This window comes from Erigeron canadensis, chromosome 2 (assembly GCF_010389155.1).
Source record: "Erigeron canadensis isolate Cc75 chromosome 2, C_canadensis_v1, whole genome shotgun sequence".
In the NCBI taxonomy this organism is placed as follows: domain Eukaryota; kingdom Viridiplantae; phylum Streptophyta; class Magnoliopsida; order Asterales; family Asteraceae; genus Erigeron; species Erigeron canadensis.
In genome coordinates this window covers 11,798,596-11,819,852 of record NC_057762.1, presented here as the reverse complement: position 1 = coordinate 11,819,852, position 21,257 = coordinate 11,798,596, and the positions used below count along the sequence as shown (strand labels likewise).

Sequence of the window (21,257 nt, the reverse complement as noted above, 5' to 3'; positions counted from 1 at the left end):
CTGCGTAAGAAATATTATCATTAAGATTCAAAAACTTGCGTGAAGTATTATTGATTTCTTCTCCAATTAAACTTCATATTGATGGGACTAATATATAAAGTCTTCACAATTGTTAGACTCATTTATAATATATTGTATTAGCCTATGTTTCCAAATATTGTAAAGTACCAATTGGTAATACTCTCTAAATATAGAGGCTTCATTGTATACCTGATTAATCAATAACACAAACTATTTTATTCAGGTAATAAAATAAACAATACAGTCTACAACTATAAATAATATTGATTCACATGAAGTTATACTACAGAATGTTATACAATAAATCATTACAGCTTTTAATCATATGAAAGCAACACATTGATCAATAAGAAGGCAAAGTAACACAAGCATCAAGACAAAACTAGAGGCCTTTCCACTGTTACGATATTGGCTTATATCATGTCCGCGACTAGAGTCCACACGTACAATCGTCACAATCACAAAGAATAAGGAGAATGAAATCAGGTTCAAGCGTGATTGTTGTACTGTCTTCTAGTAATGGTTTGAGATCAAAAATGGCTTGAACGTCAGAAGAACACCAATTCCCTCTATTACATTTAAAAGAAAAAATATCATTTGATCCCCTGCAATGAAATAGCAAGTAAATCGAATTAGATCCCATAAAAGTTAAAGTGCCTTATAGACTTTCCAATCGCGACGAATTATTGTTTACTAGTGTGAGACAACAGGTTCTTTAATTACCCCCGTCTTTTCTGCTAAAAGGCTTTATTCACCAAAATACTAATTTATAAGGCTTTACCAGGTGGGTTTATAAACATTCTACAAAACTGTCTTCTAGGATGGTAGTACAGCAAAAACAACAATTGTATTCGATATTGGCATAAGCGGGGTATTATGGAGGTCAGATGTAGACACTCTTACCTCTATCCAAAGATAGAATTAGACTGTTTTCTAGGATGGTAAGGCTTGATATAAAGTGCACAAATACATTTCCAGCAAATAGACATTTCTGGAAAACTGATAAAAAATTATTCATCATACCTCATTCGACGTATATTCCTTAATCTATTCATTTTTGACGTCTTAGATTAGGTTGTTGAAAGAAAGTAATATACAAATCCAAGATTTGTTAGATATGTCCCAAAGATTTAACAGGTGATACCAGTCCGATCCATAAAAGGCACTCTTATGATATGCAAGCACAAAAAGAAGAGTGAAGAAACAAAAAAGAAACGAACAGGCAATCACGTACCAGGAAGAAAGGCGGCATTTTGTCTCTTTTGGGACCAAGACAATCTACAAAGGAAAAGGCATAGAAATGAGATGTATTGCAATATGATTGTGGATCTAAGTTACCTGATGTGACCGAAAAAATGGTTTTTAAAGAATTGACTACTTACAGTGCTCCACCACATGCTGGACCGATTGCTTTACATATTGACTGCAAAGTCATGGATATACCATTCGCCGCACCTCTTTGGCGTTGTTCCTGTTATCATTATACATGTGTATAGAATATAATCATAATGTATAGCTAAACAACGTTTCAGAAAATAAAGAACCTTAGAAATGAGAAGCAAGATATCTTACCACAGCTTTATTTTGTAACATGAATGTCCCTGTTACGATGGAAATCTGGTAATAAAAATTGAAATAATAGGTTATGGTATGGAAGTAATGTGACGATGACTTAGAACGCTGTTAGACGATTGAATACTCGGACCATGATTTTGTAATATCCATTAGACAAAATTTTTGGTAATGAAATGGTATTGTTGGTATCAGTTTGTAGTAGTGCTGGCTACTATGGATGGGAACATGTTAAAATAGGTCAACTCTTCAGAGTGGGGTCAAAAGGATCTGGTAACATTCCTGTTTGTCCATTTTTTTACATAGATTTTAGGGCTGTAAACACTTTACTATACTTTATCAGTAGTGTCTTTATTCCCTAAATGTTTAGTTTCACCAATTATCAATCAAATATAACTCAAAACCACTTATTTTCACATATATGGGTTGAACTTACGATGCATAATATAAAAAGTGAGTGCCTGATGTGGTTCTCGAGTATGACTCACGTGTCCATCTCAAACTAAGCATATCAGAATTTAATCAAGAAAATTACATGGAGTAGACAACATTACCGATAGAACATTCTTCATGATCGATGCACAATTTAATGTAATATTAAGTATGACTCCCGATAGCAGGGCTATATATGGATAAGACGCGAGTAGAGGTATAGACAAGATCTACACAAATAAGAGTTATGTTAACCTGAGAAAAACAATCAAGTTATCTCATACTTATTTTCTTAACTATTAGTTGGGTGCATTAAGTGCTTACTCCCGCAATGCGAGCCACCATGATGGGGCCAATAAATCTCTCTGCAATTGGATATAATATGGTCTGGAAAAGGAGAAGGCCCATCCCTACAAGAAGATTAATATGTAACCATGAAATTGAAACAAATAAATGAATATGAAAATTCCTATAAAGCCTAAATTGCAGGCATTAAAGATAACGTCAAAGAGTTGGTAACTACTTTCTCACCTGTGATAGACAAAACCATGCCAACATCTTCAGTAGAAAAGCTCAGGCCCCCCAAATTTTTAGGACTCACGGCCCACAATGAAAAGATCTGTAATCGATAAAAAAAGTTTAGAGTATTACAAGTTATTGTGGGTAAACTTCTGTTAATGTCAACTAGCATGGTACCCGCGTGTTGCGGCGGGATATCATGGTAAAGGCTTTTCATGTCGTGATTAACATGTAAAAATAAGCGTGGACAATCAATTAAACAATAGCATACAATGGATAACGTAGCTGCAACAACGGCCAATGATAATCTAAAAATAGATACAATTAAACATATATCTAACAAATATCTATATACGCAACTTGCAACTTAGATGTAAAATTAAATAATTCCAAATGTAAAGTTTAAAGGACCTACATATAGAAATTACGCATCGTGTAATACTTCTCTATACACTACATTTGCCGATGAAGAAGAGTTAGTAGATGGACCTATGTTAGCCATTTGAGGATACAATGAAAAGATCGAAAGGTTTGTTAATAGAATGGTAGTATGAAAGTTTTGTGTGAAATGAAATGTATTTATATACAACTCAAATAAATCATGACATTTTAATTATGGAAATTATTATGAAATAATTAAAAGATTGATACAAAAGTTTTGAAAAGTTTGAAAATAAGTTTGAAAGTATGTGTTGATGGTGCCGTAGGATTTGATAACAATAATTAGTAACTACCATAATTAGTAGTTATAGAAAGTTTTAATAGATAAGAATGAATTGTGATAAGAATGAATTAATAACTATCATAATTAGGAAAATATTTGATAACAAAGAATTGATTTTGTTCACATAGGAGGTACGTAAATTGATTGATAACAATGAATAAGCAGCAATCATTTTTTACTCGAGAAGTTTTGTACGAAAATTGTTTTGTTTAGTGAGGGCATAGACATTTCCCACCTTGTAACTTTCAACAGGGGCTATAATCTTTAATAAATAGTATAGATAAATGGTAAAATGTACGAATAAAAGGAATCCAGACATTAGGAGTTAGTTCAACAAATTTACAATATTAGTTTCTATAGTGATTGGCTTTCCAAAAGATTAGACAAAACAAATATATTGCATGTATACCGTCATTATTCCCAAATTGACAATATACTTTAAGTGTAATGTAATATTTGTGGAATAGTTTAAATGTGTCAAAAGTACAAAATTTTGGACAACTGTTTTGGGTCAACCCCCAATCGATTTTCACCAATTTCAAAAACATGCCCATTGACCTGTTACTCAACACACTCATTTTTTGCATATCAGTGCATTTCATCAATTAAAACGTTGTTTTATATATGTTAATAGGAATTAAAATTACCTCAGTGTAAGCCATGTCATGAAGTGAAAAAACGCAATAGACAATGATAGAAGACATTAATGGCCAGTTCTTGAGGAGACTCATTATACTAGAATCATTCTTTTCATCTGTCTTATCCATCTCATTGGGAACAAAAGAAGCAGACTCTAACTCACTCTTCTTATGAAAGTGCAATGTTTCCTGCAGTTTGAGATGATGAATTAAGAGAAAATTCATGTTTTTCAAGATAACTTTTAACAAAGAAAGACCATATTAATATTTGTTTGATCTCTTCACTTAGAATTTAGATTTCAATTTCCAAGGGAGTTGGAACTCTAATCAAAATGAGTATCATATACGAGTAATTAATAAGTATGTAAACATATCTGTCGAAAATTACACATAAGAATGCAAAATAAACTAGTTAGAAATGTCAAAAACAATACTCAAGTCTTTCATACTTTAGTGTGTCAAATATTATATTTCATTCTTATGACATAAATTTTCAAGTTTCGTTTAGACCCATGTTTACTCAGGCATAAGCTCATATTCCGACACTCCATGTTTTTACCAAAGAATGCAGTGTTTAATCCTTGATACTATTTTTTTGATTAAAGATATTCTTGTACCATTTGATACTTTCAGATAACTGGCTCAGAATTTATCTTAACGTTTAATGTAATGAACATATAATGTTAAGCTACAACCTGATACGTGTAAAAGAAATATGGGGATTCAATACGAAACTCTACCGGAAGCCATATTGCGCCGCCAATGGTCACAAAAAGTGCAAAAATGGAGATGCAAAGGCAAGGCAATAAGTATGGAAATCTGCATCACAAGTCACAATTTACACTTTATTAGGTCCTACAAGCTGAATTGCATTACTAACAAAAATAAGTAGTAAGAACATTTGCAGATATTAACATCACTGTAGAGAATAAAGAAGTAAATGAAGGAGGGGCGAAATTACCTCCCAAATAAAGAATCGGGTGATACCAGACCTGGAAACTTCTCCGCAGGCTTAAATTAAATCAAACATACATACATTAAAAAAATTATATAGCAACATAGTTTAACAAATAATAGCATTTTAACTTTTTGCATGATTCTCGTATCAAGATTGTGAGTCTGTGACTCTATACAACCATAGTAAATTAAAAATATACATTATAATCTATTATTAAGATGTTATATGAACCTCTTGTATATATTTAGAGTATATAGCATCTCAAGATATAAGTAACAAGTGAGTATATCAACCTGTGCAAGGTAACCTCCCAATGCCGGGCCAACAATCAGTCCTATACCCCATGATGTACTAATCTGAAAAATAACATTAGTAGTTGATAAATATCCAGGTGAAAGATCAATGTCACAATGTGAATGTGTTACTGTGGCGATTAATCCTAAAATATAAGGGAAAGGGTAGACGCCGATTTGGTTATTTTATAGCTTTTAGGAACGTTTGCGCTTGAAATGCAAAGTAAAAGGAAAAAAAAGAGCCAATTGCTTACAGCGGATAATCCTAGCGCTTGATGTTCTTCCCCAAAAAGTTCACATGCATATGCCTGCTTATAGCAATGGTTGGGAACAATCAGATACTATAAAAACAGGGGAGGTATAACAGGGTTAGAAACATGAAAGTACAATAAAATGTAAAGCACAGAAAACCTTTATTGGTCCAAGTAGCCCGTTCAAAAATCCAAGAAAAAACCTTGTAAGGATAGCCATCCAATAGTTGACACTAAAACCGAACATTGTGTTGAAAATAACCCTGAATAAGATAATAGTGACAAACTCTGTAAGAAAAAATACGATCAGCAATACAGTATTAGGAAAAATTGTAAGGCAAGTGGTTACGAACACTGATGTAATGCCTATAATAATAACTGGTTTTCGACCATATCGATCAGCAACTACTCCCCAAAAGACAGATGTCAACGCCCTTCCAACCATATATGCAGATCCTTCATAAGATTAACATTAACATATGGTTACAAGCTTTCAGTAGAGGTAAGAAATGATAATGTAAACCAATAAGATTGATTTATGAAGCATAAATTAAGATGACCATTTCAACCCAATTACACCTGAATGGGCCAATTCATGTCATATTTGATTTCTGGCATATCAAATGGGCAAAAAAAAGGCAGCTAGAAAGGGAACATGTCAAATAGTTCAAACGCACCTAAAGTTTTTCTTTTATTCAAAAGCTTCTTGGAAATTTTCATTTAAAAATAATGTTGAATAACCATAGTTTACACACTAAAAATTTACGCAGAATTCAAAATATTTGAACAAATAGTGTTTTGGGTCAACCTAATCGAACTGTGAAAAAAAAAGTAGTGGGCAGAGCTTGATTTCATCATAATGTTATACAAAATTAACTATTTACTCACCAACAAAACCTGCATAGTAACTGATGTCCTCCTCTGTATCCGCGATGTTGAAATCTCTTATCTAAATGGGTAATCAAGATAAAGAGTTTTGGATATATAATGAAATCGTAAACAAAGGGATAGTCCCAAGAGAGCAAACATACCATGAAATAAAGAAATGGAAATAGAGATGATATTGGCAGTGCTGAAAAAAAAAATGAATGTCAGACATGAACATCAATGCTTTGTTACATATAGAGTTGTATTAACATGTGTAGCAAGAGTTCTAGAAACAACACGAATCAAATTGTTGCTTGATTATACTCCAACTTTACAAAATTCATTTATGAAACACAATGGTCGTTAAATCCTAGTCTTTTCTACAAGTAACTGAAGTATCCCAAGTTCAACACACAAGCCAACTCCTTCGACTCTAAAACAACCTGATATGTCAAGCAAGGCAGGTAATTCCTACCTTTGAGTTCAAATATAGAAGAAACAGGAAGTTATGTCCAAGGGTTAATCATAAATCGCCACAAAACATAGTATATTTAAGGGCACGTTTTTGGTAGAAATGAAATCTTTAGAAGGAATTGGAATCTGAAAGAATGGAATTTGACGGAATGTTTTTGATTTTTCGAGAATTCAAGTAACGGAAGGAATCAAATTCCTTCCTTCATCCCCATGGAATGGAGATTCTATCAAATGATAGAATGTTTACATTCCTACGGAATGAGATTCCTAATTCTTTAAACAACCAAACGCATTAAGGAATGTAATTCAATTCCAATTTCATCAGATTCCATCAAATCCTGTGAAACAAACGCGACCTTAGCGTGCGTCGGAATGTAAATAATTAAGGACGAAGTATTATAGTGTATACAAACTACCAAAACCTCCGTTGTATATACCAACTTAGTAAAATAAAGAGATTTTCATATATGTCCTATTTTAAAGACATAATTATATATATGTTTAAAACATGCTTTAAAAACATTGTATTTATGCATTAAAAACTTACCTCTAAGACATATATATAATTATATTTTTAAAATGAGATATATATAAAATTTTCCATTCAAAATATTCAAATAAAAGGCTATGGGGGAGGTTGCAATTAATAACCTCGGGAAAATAGTAGCTACATTTGACTCTCTGCACCAAATATCCTTCTAGATCAATTTGGTATTGTTCCATGTTATCTTGACAGTTGACTATATCTCCCTACCCATTAAAGCATTGAGATTTTTTTTTTTTTTTAAACAGATACATAACATCCAACCAATTCAATTAAGCCTACCAATTTTACTTCTATGTTATCCTTTTTTAGTTTATTCTTAGATCCCCTTATATTACAAAACTACCAATATCATCCCTACTAACATAAAATATGTATTATGTAGGTTAATAAAAGAATTTCCTTGCATAATATACAAGTTTTATTTCAACTTCATATCTATATCATTATTTCTTGGGAATAACATATTAAAGGTTCGTATCTAGATGATATAGGTGTTGGATATTTTTTATTCAACACAACTAAGTATGTTTCGACTAAATTTATCTTTTTTAGATACACTGATACACTTATCTTTTGAATTTAAACATAATATGCACATAACTTATTATTATTGTTTTATTATTTGTTTTTTTCTTTGAACAACAACTCCTATATCTAAACTAATCTAAAAACAAAAAGTAAGTAACTCCCAATGCCGTCTTCCACGGGTTTTGGGTCCCAATACCGTCTTCGACAGTGTATGGGGGAGGTTGATATGTAGACAGCCTTACCCCTACCAAAGATAGAGAAGCTGCTTTCAGGTTCTACCATAGGTAGAAAAGGACCTCCAGCCTTGCTGGACATAAGGATCGAACCCATAACCTCTAAACTAATCTATAAAGTATAAACTCTTTCATAATATATCATTGCCATAATATATCATTATTAAACATTGTTTTGATAATTCAATTTTCTATCTATCGATCTTTACAAGTTAATTTATCATAGATAAAATAATAGATTTATGAAATCTGTATGTTAACACGGGATCAAAATCTAGTATTATATCATATGAAGTATTAGAATGGAACAATAAAAATAAAAATTAAGAAACAAAGTTAGTATGTTGGGAATTAGTTTGGGATGGAGATTCTCACAAGTTGTTTTTAACATGAGGGGTCAAATTAAAAGCATTTGGACCATTGATTAAAATTGATGGTCAATATTAAAAATATACCACCAAATTATTGACCATTGATTATAATTCAGTGATCAAGATCTCATCAACTTGAAGAATTTGAAGGAATCCCTTTGAAGAATTCAGTGCTATTGATTTCGGGTTCCCATAACAAGGTGATTGAGTAATAATGGAATGAGTAATTTGGCTGGAACATGATGCACGAATTTGAGAGGAATACACACACAAATTTTAGGGTTCATTATGTGTTGGGATTAACCTTAACTTAGGGTTAATGACTCTCTATTTATATGGAGAGTATTTACACATTCAACCCCTTTGGTTTTTAATGTGTGCATCATTAGACCTCTTAGTTTACAATCACCTAATGGGAAACCCTATACTATGTCTCTAAGAGTAAATAAGCCCATTATATATTTACTAGACATAGAGATTTCAGTTATCGTCAATTATCATATCAAGAATGACACATGATCAGTGACGGTCACACTAACGTGGTTCCAACATTCTCCCACTTCACCAAGCGATCATTAATCTATGAGTATTTAGTAAGTTCGGCCGGGATATTACTCGATTTGTTTTAAACCGAAATCATAGCCAATAAGTACAGTCGTAGAGAAGAACATCAACTTAGGACCCCCACTAATCAAACTATGACTCAAATTTAGAACTAATAAGCAATGATCAATTGACTAAGACAAATTTTGTTATATAATGTCTTTACACTGTTATGAGCTCAAAGTGTAACTAATAGACAAACAAAATCTGAATAAGGAAGAAAAATTTTCATTAACATAATAATAATGACCAATAAGTACAACATGCTATCATAATGGGTCTTTTAGTAAGCCTCATCTTCGACACGTGTCCTTCGGTCATTGGATCCATTAGCATATTTATGTGTACTTATGTACTTAATACAAAGAACATTTTCCTCAATCCGTTCACGTAAAACAGATACTTTGTATTGAGATACATCTCAGCGCCAGTTGAACTGTTACTGTTCAAGCAAGTTACGGTAGCTGAGTTATCACAGTAAAGCTTCAATGGTCTAATAATAAAGTTGACGACTTTCGAGTCCACTGACCAGGTTCTTTAACAACATCTCATGACATGAAATTATGAACGTTCAGACATCATGGTAGACGTTGCAGTCAGTTTCTACTTATGACTCCATCAAAAGATAGGTTTGCCAGCTAATCATAAATATACATCCGGAAGTAGATTTCTTATTGGAATTAAAACATCCCACTACTTCTAAGTTGTCACCTCTTCTATAAGTTAATATGTAGTCTTTTGTCCTTTGCACATATCGTAAAACCTTTTAGCCGCTTTCCAGTGTCCGAATTTGGGATTAGATAAGTAACTCCCAAGCATACCGGCAATATGAGCGATATCTAGACGAGTACAACCCTGAGCGTACGTAATGCTCTTAACTACTTACGAGTAAGGTATCATCTTCATTTGCTACTTATTAATCTCAATGTTCGGACTTCGGAAACAATCACATACGTCTCCTTTTACTAATAGATCTATAGTGGGTGTGTAGTGTTGCAAGTTATTGCGTTCTAAGATGTGTTCAATATAAGTCTTTTGAGAAAGAACTAGAACATCATTACGCCTATCCCAATGTATTTCGATACCTGTGACATCAAAGGCATCACCGAGATCTTTTATGTCGACATTCTGCGAAAAGTAAACGCTTTGACTCGTGCAACATATCCAAGTTATTACTTGCAAGTATATCATCCACATGCAAAACAAGGATTGTAAATTTACTCCCACTGATCTTGAGATAGGTGCATTAATCCACTTGATTTTCTTAGGAAGTCTTGTCCTCTTATGACTTCATTAAACTTAACGTACCATTTTAGTGATGCTTGCTTCAACCTGCATATGGACTTATTCAACTTGCAGATCATGTACTATTTACTTTATGGAACTTCAGGTTCACATGTATCCGTCTTAATGCAAGTTTGCATTTAGGAAAGTGGTCTTGACATCCATCTAATGTAACTCTAAATCATAATGAGATACGAATGCCATGATGATCCTTAAGGAATCTTTATGAGACAGGAGATAAGGTCTCTTGATAATTGATTCCTTCCTTTTGAGTAAAGCCCTTCGCAAATGGTTATGGCCTTATAGCGTGTGACGTTTCCATTCGGGTCTAGTTAGGTTTTGAAGATCCACTTACAACTTATAGATTTGGATTCTTCAAGAAATTCAACCAAGTCCCAAACATCATTATGCTATATGGAATTAAGCTCTCAAATTATGGCTTCATTCCACTAAGCGGCATGATCGCTATTAATGGCTTCTTAATAAGAGGTAGGATTAGTAAGCTTTCCAATGTCCTCAACTTCAGTTATGAAACCATCAAGGTTATGGTCTTGTGTGACCTAGATAATCTCCTGAGTTGATTTTCAGGTTAAGTAAGGAAAATGCTTTAGCATTATTAATAAGATGTTTTAACATTAGTAGTATCCTGATTAAGAGGATTAGGTTTTTTGATTTTGATTAGGAGAAAGTGGATCAGTGATATTAGGAGCAACGTTGGGTACAAGAGGAGTTATCGGAGGAGTAATAATAACCGACGAGTGGTTCCCCCGCTTCTTGTACTTCCTGCAAATCTTAAGTTATGATTTGTCGTGCTCCCACTGATCTCTTAGTTCTCATGAAATGTGACATACTATGTGTCAATAATGCAAGTAGAGTAGGAAAGACAACAAAGCTAATAACCGATAAAGAAACAGGTAAGGGATTTAGGATCCAGTTTCTTTAAGTTAGGATTATAGAGTTATGCTTTGGCAGTACAACCTCATACGTTCATATAATTCAGACAGACAGTTTGCTTTCTGTCCAGGAGTCTTAAGGACAGATTCTAATGGAACTCTTATTGAGTATATGAACAGTTGTGCGTAAGGCCTAAGTCTAAAGGAAAGTAGGTAAGTTAGTGTTGATAAACATACTTTTAACCATGTCCATTAAGGTTCTATTTCTCCCTTTTTTTTAGCAACAGAAAATTTTGTTGAGGAGAACCAAACATGGTATATTGGTTACTTATGTCTTGTTCCTTTTCAAAAGTTATGGAAAGGATTAAGAGCTTAACCAATATCAATATGTCAACCATAATACTCACCTCCTCTATCTGATCTCACAACTTTTATTTTATGATCAAGTTAGTTTAAAACCAAAATTTTAAGATCAATAAAAGTCTCTAAGGGTTCACATCAGATATAGGTGCATATAATGTGAATAATCGTGAATGAATGTAATAAGTGATGTATGTTCTGAGATGGTTGCAGGATAGGGGCTACTAACATCAAAGTGAATTATTTCCAACTTCTAGGGGCTCTTTTCTTAATCCGTTAAGCCATTGAATACATGTTTCAAAATCACAAAAGTCAAGAGAATGTAATATTTCATCCTTTATGAGTCGTATCATGCAAACTCGTGAAATGTGACCAAGATGTTTATGCCACATTATGGAGAAATTCTCTAATTATTTAGGTGATTTTGTCTTTGTTTTAGTTATGTCATCAATATTAGGAGACAACAAAGACTGTGAGAAATTATGATCTAGTTCTAACTTACACAACAATTCATCAAAGAAACTATGACCAAGAAATTCATTATTATGAGTAATGGCAATCTCGTCGTAACCATGAATTATTACATAACTTTCAAGGTCTTAAACTAGAAAATTAGACACAAGGTTCCGAGAAATTCTCGGTACACATAAGGTATCCACTAGTCTAATACACTTTCAAGTGTTTATATGTAAATCATAAGTCTCCATGGTTTCGACATATAAGAGATCAACCATTTCAACTCTAAGCTTTCTTGGGTCATTTGATAGCTTCTGAATTGTAGGGAATCCTTATGTTGAGTTAATCACATGAACCATAGAACTAGTTACACTCACACATGTATTAATAGATACATCAAACATAAAAGAATCAAATATTACACGAAATAAGTTACCTTTCTTAGCTAGCAGTTCCTTGAAATTAAGGCAATCTGGGCACAATGAGATTTGCAGTTAGGATTGCTAGTCAAGGACTTAAAGCTAGAGGCAGTAGCACCATGATTATCCTTTTGAACTGTAATTGTAGCCTTATTACTGTTATATCTTTCCTCTTAATGGAATCAGCAGTAGTAGTAAGGTGATCACTTTAGGTTGGCCCAACTTAAGACGAACATTTTCTTGCACATACATTGCATTTAGTTCACTCATCGACCATTTATCCTTCATAGTGCTAAAGTTAATTTTGAAGGTGTCAAAATGAGCATGCAATGAGATCATTAGAAAATGCACAAAAAAATTGTCAAAGACTTCCATTTTAGGACTCTTAAGCTTATAAGTAATGTTAGTCATCTTCATTATATGTTCACAAATATTGCTATTTTCTTTATTCTTAAGCTACTTGCATACGCTTTATACATTCCCTTAGATACTATGATGAAGTTCTTGACCATCATTAGTGACAAGTGATTCGCCCTATCCCATTTTCTTAAAATTCGCTATCTGAGTTGCAGAAAAGTTAGCAGTAATAGCAGTGGGTTCATTATGACGAATGACATAGTCAAGGTCTAGCATCTTTAGAGTTAGAGGTAATTAATCCTTTCATAAAGCAAAATTTGCACGAATAAGTGGCTTAATGCCTAAGTTAGGTACTACAGTGGAAATAAAGAGGATATTAATTTATGATATAAGCAATAAAAGATTATTAAAGTAATGCCTAAAACTAAAGGCAATAAGATTATAGTGACATAATTAGCTATTTAAGGCAAACCAACTAATGTCTAATAGTAATGGAACTAAAATAATGCCTAAAATAAGTAGGCCTAATAATAATGTTCCTCATAATGACATAATTAGATAACTAAGGCAAACTAAGTAATGTCTCTAAACATAATGGAACTAAAGTAATGCCTAAAATACGTAAGAGGCTAACGTAGTGTTCCTAAAAGTAATGAGACTAATACCATTATACTAATGAAGCTAGTGATAAGTAAACCTATTGTAAACACCAAAACCATAAGTTAACATAAGGCTCTACTTAGAATTTACATCACCTTTGGGTAGAAGTAACTAATATCTAAGTACAAATGAGCATTAGGGTCATGCAACACAACGCTTATCTTTTGACCTTTGGGCACAAAATATATAATCGTGTATATTATGCATGAAAATAATCCTTTTAGCACACAAAAGTATATTAAATCACCTTTGGGCAGAATCAAGATACTTAGTGTTCATTATGCAAAAGGAAAAGAACGATGGCACCATGAGAATCACATTTGACCTTTGGGCACAAATGATGAAACTATGTACATTAGTGCGAAGCCCCCACACATTACGGGGGTCTGGGGCAGCGTCCCTGGAAGCGGGGTCTAAGGGGCGGCAACCCCTGGCGGGGTCCAAGGGGCAGAGCCACAAAATCATATGGTAAAAATGTCTTAGAAAAAATTATTTTTGAAACATTATAGAGAAACATTTTTTCCACAAACACCTACATGATTAATGTACTACACATATACATACCCAAATAGATAAAACTTTTTCTTAAACCTTACCTCAATCTTTCTATTAAAAATCAAAACAACTCAACTTTTTTATTCTTCCAATGAAGATATCTATCTCAAAATTAATGCTTCGATAACCAATGACTTCCAAAGAATAAGCTAATGACAACGAAGGTAACATTGGTATTTATTTTCTATTTATTGCTTCTTACTTTTAAAAAAACGTTACAATATTACCATTTAAATTTTGAAAAATTAAATTGTACTAAAATTGAAGTGGGGGCAACTGACCCCACTGCCCCCATCCTACCTCCGTCCCTGGAGCTTGTTGGAGCTGGAATTTTATTATGAATCATTAATATTATTAGTGGTAGAGCCAGTAAAAGGACTAAACGTGCTCAACCCCCACTAAACATCCATGATTTCCATTGCAAGGCTAGCACATACAGAACTGCTTCAATGGTTTATTTGAGTCGAGCCACCCTAGTCTCCAATAATATATCGTCATGCCAATCATAAAGATACCATGAGCTGATGAGCAAGAACTTAAAAAAAGAAAAGAAAACAAAAGGAAGAGAGGAAATGGGTGAGAACCCTTTGCTCCCATGTACCGTTTTTCGTTTTGGGTACCCAGAGCGATAGAACTTATGACCTCTAGTCATAGAACTTATGCCCGATAAGTCACCATCTTCATACATGGATCTCAAGATATTGTTTATATACTTGCTTTGGCAAATTTTAAACCTATGACCTTTAGTCTTCATCTTTATGGATCTATATGGTCACATAATGGCGGTATCACTATATAAACTTTAGACGAGTGTCACAACAATCATAATTGCAGTCACCAATTATCTGCATATAGCTTCTTTCCTCGCTTCTAGTGAGTTTTTGTACATTAATTTCATTTTATTTTTGAGATGAGTTTTTCACTTAACATCGTTTTTCAATATATACAAACACATATATGTTCTATGTTTTTTTCTTCCCATCTTGAGTATTTTGGGAAGAAAGATTGAAGAAAGATTGCATATAGAATTTTTTTTTTTTTTTTTTTTACTGGTTTGTATATGAAGACTTTCAATTGTTAAGTGCTTTTTACTCTTTATGTCTGAATATGAAGACTTTTAAACTTGATTGCTTTTTACTCTTTATTTTCATTGAGACAAAAATATTGAAGGGGAACTTGAAAGTTGAACCACTTTAAAGTTTAAATCATTAGAGAATTATATTTCCCCCCAATAATATATACTTTGGAAGTATAAACTTTGTTAATTAAAAAAAATTTTAAAAAAATTGTTTTCTTTTTAAATTTGGAAGCCCTAAAATAAGCCAATTTACTACAACTTTTTTAGTATGTAAAACGTTTTAAATTTACTTATTATTATTAGATTTTAACATAATTAGTCTTACCTCTTTTATATACTGTGAAAAAAGTTTGGTATTCTTGTTGAAACGAAAACAGAAGATGTCGGTGTCTTCAGAGTTAGCTTTGGAACAGTAGATATATTATCTTCATAGTCATTTATAACTGGAAATTCTGGTTTTGCCTTTGAATATTATTATTATTATTATTATTATTATTATTATTATTATTATTATTATTTTTATTAAAAGATATATTTATCGATCAATTTTTTTTAATGACATATTATTCAACTCCTACTTTTAAATTACACGAATGTTTAAGATGGAGCTCAGTATTATAAAAAAAACCATATTATTCACCCCTAAAAATGTAAAAATGGAGACTCGAACTCAAATCGATCCTTTCAAGATAAAAAACATACCAAATCTTCTGTAGTTCAAATTAATATTATTATAGTTTTTTTTTAATATAGATTACACGCGAATATCGAAAGTTAATATAATTTGTCTTAACAAACCAAATTAAAATACTAGAGTAATATTCATTTTGACTTAACTTTATTATTTACTCTATTCCGAAAAATAAAACTTCATCATTAACCGTTTCAAAAGAAAACTTTATCATCAACGCAACAAAAAAAGCGTGCCGAATTTTGTTCAACGAGATTTAGTTGTTCAACCATGCCCGATTTTGTTGAGCCGATTAGGGAGTCTACCAGACAAAGTACATTTGAATTTGACTTGAACAAGGAGCCAATATAGACTTGAACGAGGTCCCATATGAGTTCGAGGGTCCACACATGTTGGACTTAAATAAAGCGCCATTGAAGTATGGTTCAAATTTAATGGACGATATTCCACAAGTATTTCATCTATACATAACGAATATACAACATGTTTTCAGTGATGGAAACTGTGGATATCGAGCATTAGCTGTTGGTCTTGGACTTAATGAAGACAATTTTTATGAGTACATTCGACAACAAATGAGAGAAGAGTTGCAAAATCGATATGATTTATACTCGAGGATTTTCGTTATCGATATAAATTCATTGTATGATGACCTGTGTTTCTTTGGCTCCCCTTGTCCACCGGAATATCGGATGAAAATGCCTGAGGCAGGTGTTCTAATTGCTAATAAGCTTGGCGTGATCGTCCAATCTTTAGACAAGAGAGACAGTACGACGATTTTTCCGTTTTGGTGTGGTCCGGAAGATGTTCAACATCACAGAGCTCTTACAATTGCCCTTGTAAATGGAGAAACACATTTTGTCATGGTGGAATTACAAGGCGAGTACCCAATGCCTGTTATCACGCCTTATTGGACATTTCACTATGGCCCGTCTGCAGCCGGATGGGAAATCATGTATAAATCGCGTCTAGATCTATATATCAGCCTTTGTCTTCGTGAGAGTGGTGTTATTAATATATTTGATTAATTAAGTTAGTGTTTTTATACTTTTATTATTTTATTACTAGAGATATAAAATAAACCTTTGCATTTTGTTAATTATTTTAGTGTTTGTACTTTTATCATGTTATTATTAGAGATTAAAATAAACCTTTATATTTTTATATTTTTTTGTTATGATGTTGATACATAAATTATAAAAAAAAAATGAAACATTAAAATACTAATTTTGATTAAAGATAAATAAAAATATAATCATTACTTTAAAACAACATAATTATTACTTTTTCTTAGTTAAAAAGTTAGTAAAAATTAATAATTATTATAAAAAATTAGTCCAAAGTTGAATTATGGGTACAAAAGGTTTTTTTATGGTCTAATTATCAAGCCACTAGACTATTAACTATTAAGAATGCAGTTACTATGTGGATGAAGAATTTCGTTCACGTGGTGTCGTGTGAGCATGCAAAAATTCTTAAAAAAAATTGGAGTGAGACTACCTTTTATAGTGGGACAATTTCTGACATATGATCATCGTCTCGTCTAATAGACATTAACAAAAATACTAAGAGTCACAAGACAAAAAAAAAAAAAAAACAAATATCACAATACGTTTTTCATGTACTTTGAAATGAGCTCTCTTGCACGATAAATGATAAGAAGACACTAAGTATTATATCTAAGTTTATATCTTTTAATTATGTCGTGTTATCTTAATTTTAATATAAAAACTGACATAATTTGAGTTGACCAATGACAACTCTCAATTTCTCAAGCACATGTAATGATATAATTTATTCTTTTTGGTTTTTATCATTAATTTATACTTTTAAATCTTTTACTTAAAATAATAATTTTATTCGCACACATAAAATATAAAACTCGTGTCTATAAAAAATATCCAACTAATTAAATAATTTTAAAATTGTTTTTTTAATAAATACAAAAGACCAACTTGACTCATAATTAGTCTTCATCTAACTATAAAATTATTTTTATTTAAGTTATTTTTAATTATAACTTATTAAATTATCAATGATTATATTAAAAAAATAAGCAGATATCTACACTTTTATGAAAAACAAATACTACAACAAAAAGTATAAGAAACATTTGGATTGTATGGTTAAGAAGACAAACAACAAGATTTGACATGATATTGATAAACGAACAAGTTAAATGTTTTTGTCAATAATCCATTACTTTGATTTTCAACACATTCTTTATATTTGAATTTACGGCTTTGTTCTTTCATAACCTTAATTGCATTCTTTATATTTTAATTTACTGATTTGTTTTTTCACAACTTTTTATTAACTACACATATTTGATTTTATCTTTAATATGTCATAAACAATCCGTATATTTAACACGGATTTAAATCTAATATATGTTAAACATATAAATATATATTGACATGTATTATCAACTTTACCTTAAATAGTAATTTAGAATAACTCATGCATTGCGTAAGTAAAAAAAACCTAGTTACAGTATTATTAAAATATATAAATGATTTAATAAAGTTAAATATAATTAATTATTAAATTATCAATAAAATTCACCCGAATTAAAAAAAAGAAAAAAAGAAGAAGATCTTTCTTAAATTATCACAATGGTCAAGTCAAATTCATGTTTTAATTACAAATTCACTATTAATAATTGAAAACTTCAAAAAGTCAAGATCCATATGTTCCGTGCCATTTTTAAAAAATATTTTTTTACTTTCCGACGTACCAATATCAATATCAATATCAATATAATAAAAGTATAATTATCGCCAACGTGTACCATGCAACTGTCACAATCCATATGTTCCGTGCGTTTTTGTTTTAAATGATATAATCATCTACAACTTGGTAAAATGCAACTGCGACGTTCCGACGTACGAGTATTAATATTACTTAATATTTATGTATATGCATCCAAATCCAAAATTAACTAATTAATATATATATATATATATTAAAAACAAAGGTACAAAAATACGTGCAAAGAATAGTAAAGGATTATTTTTTATTTAGGTCCATTTTAATTTTCTTAATGGATCTTCTTCATTTTCTTTTAGAACCATCTTATATTCTTAATTTTGGGCTTGACAAATTATGTTTTGATTTTTTAAATTGATTCTAATTGGTTTACAAAGATCACTTATTTTAATTGCATATTATTATTTTTTAAGTTTGTAACATTTTTTAAGATTATCTCATCTTATTATAAGTGAACTATTACATAGTATATATACACATCACAGTAAGGTGTATGTTTTAAATATATACACCTAACCATCTTTAAAAAATTTGTTTGAAATACTTATTAGTTTCAATGTTATTTCGGTTGATGTTTTATTCTTATGGATTATTTTTGTTTCACTTTCTATCTTCAATGATTTGGGAAAATTAGCTTTTATTATGTTTGTATTAATACTTTGTAATTTTTTTTTTTATAAATATTCTACTTTCATATTTATTATCTTTTAGAAATTATATAATATATTAATCTGTTATAAAATTATACGGTCGTTTTTTTTTTGAACATCAGTAGTGATTGAACTCAGTGGCATGCCTCTTAATCGTCCAGTAGAGATCGACCACGTCACCAGCACACTCAATCCGAGGGCATGACAAGCGGTGGAAGTCTCACTACCGTTCTGGAGGAAACTAGCTAATACTAGAGAAAACCCCCATGCTCCACCTCATTGGCAAAGACTTCCCAATATGCCTTTCAAAAGTTTTATAATTGCTTAATCATTAAAAACCAATATCAACTCAGGTTTTAAACTATATAATGTTTCTAAAAGTATGTAGTAATTTTTACATAGCACGGAACACAATAAATATAATGTCTCCCGAGACAACGTCCGGGTAACATATGTCGTTAATTTCAATAAACATTAAATTAACGCAACTATGCAACATTTTCAGTTTTGCAATATGTAGTTCTTTTAATCTGCGAACATGTTTTTCATGTCACCAGGGTACGGCCACCTAAACGTTGACTGTAATTGTCCGGTAATCCTAAAGATGGTGATATACTGATATACTGATATATATATATATATATATATTCATATTTGTATTTATATTTTATAATACATCTACCATATTACTACTTTAATAACTTATACTGTATATATTTTATGTACCAAAAAAATATGATACGAATACACCACTGAAACCATAATTAATTAATTACTCACTGTTTAAATCAAACCAAAAACAGATTGTTAATAAGCTTGTACAACTAAAAAGTAAAATGTAATTTTTGGCTCATACCATACACTCCTCTTATACCATGCAGTTTTTCTTTCTTCTTGAGAGGCCAACAAATTTAATACTTTATTAAAAAACCATGTCCAACAAAACGGTATGAGACTAAACACCATACATCGACACAAATACAACAACATAATACACCTGTAAGAGACAAAAGAGAAAAAAGCCTAGCTAACCAAAGAATAACAATGTTAGTCCTAGGAACGTAAGACACAAAGGAAAAGAACATTCACCAAAGTCTTCTACCATCACAATAATAGATCACATGGAAACATAAATCAGCCACGAATAATCACAATAATAATGACTATAAAACGGCGAGTTCAAAGTAAATTAATCATCCAATAATCGGCCTCTTAAACCTCAATTCCTAGCTACGCTATTGTACACCATATGTATCTTTTTCTAAGACATATATATATATATATCGGAGTTGGGTATTGTAAAACAAATTTTAAGGTAAAACAAATAAGTCAAAATCTTGAAACATAAATCATGGTTAAATTGATGCACGAAAATTCACGAAACAATTGATGTACGATGACTTTCATGATACACGATCAGTATCGATGAAAAAACCTATTGTTTTATTTGTTTTACTTTAATAGTTGTTTTATTTTACCTAAAACCTATATCTATATCTATATCTATATATATCGAACTTTCAAGTTGGCTAACAAATATATTCAGATAGCAAATAGTAATTGACAATCATCATATCATAATCTTTATATGTCGTATTTTTTATTTACAAGTTTTATAAAGTGTCTAATACTAAGCTAATACATTATACATAAGTAATTTTTGTATACACAGTACTAATATATATTAAACTTAATATATGTTAAACTTACCAGCACACAAGACGACGACCCATATAATAATGAGCTGCTTGATGGGTAACCCGGTTTGTCCTTGCTTTTGACGATCTACTTTACAACCTGGGCAATTCTCATGTTCTTCCAAAAGCTTTTCTTTTAGTTCAACGTTGTTGCTCATCATTATATAGATAAATATAATAAATATCGCCTAGCTAGCTAGCTTTCCGAGTTATAATTTTGCTTTGAAAGCTTACGAATGAATGTGAAATCAAATGGAGTTTTTTTTTTTTCTCCTCCTTTCTCCTATCTATATAGAAGAGCTAGAAAACGAGTTGGATGGATCGAGGAGAAGGATGAGGTATGTATATATATATATA

The 21,257-nt window shown here is 31.4% G+C and overlaps 1 protein-coding gene across 3 annotated transcripts; it reads right to left on the bottom strand.

Moving 5' to 3' along the window:
• Positions 1-264: 264 nt before the first annotated feature.
• LOC122587027 (protein ZINC INDUCED FACILITATOR-LIKE 1-like) lies at positions 265-21,083 on the bottom strand. Of its 3 annotated transcripts, none has more exons than XM_043759087.1 (17): positions 20,914-21,083; positions 6,440-6,480; positions 6,297-6,357; positions 5,762-5,864; positions 5,569-5,671; positions 5,412-5,465; positions 5,158-5,220; positions 4,868-4,917; positions 4,647-4,725; positions 3,916-4,095; positions 2,557-2,644; positions 2,350-2,435; positions 2,148-2,255; positions 1,594-1,638; positions 1,404-1,492; positions 1,256-1,299; positions 265-626 (listed from the first exon to the last, which is right to left on the bottom strand). In XM_043759087.1, exons 1-17 carry the CDS (start codon positions 21,059-21,061, stop codon positions 535-537), a joined length of 1,434 nt encoding a protein of 477 aa, XP_043615022.1. In that variant the 5' UTR covers positions 21,062-21,083; the 3' UTR covers positions 265-534. The 3 variants fall into 3 exon arrangements, with proteins under 3 accessions (XP_043615022.1, XP_043615023.1, XP_043615024.1); XM_043759088.1 differs by lacking the exon at positions 20,914-21,083 and adding an exon at positions 6,751-6,801; XM_043759089.1 differs by lacking the exon at positions 20,914-21,083 and adding an exon at positions 6,575-6,735.
• Positions 21,084-21,257: the final 174 nt, after the last annotated feature.

Bases quoted from the DNA above. Each gene is read 5' to 3' on its own strand.
- LOC122587027 (XM_043759087.1), bottom strand. From the start codon at position 21,061: ATGATGAGCAACAACGTTGAACTAAAAGAAAAGCTTTTGGAAGAACAT. The intron at 6,481-20,913 runs GTAAGTTTAACA...TTTTTTTTTCAG, and splicing joins GGTCGTCGTCTTGTGTGCTG to CACTGCCAATATCATCTCTA. The intron at 5,672-5,761 runs GTTCGTAACCAC...TATCTTATTCAG, and splicing joins ATTATAGGCATTACATCAGT to GGTTATTTTCAACACAATGT.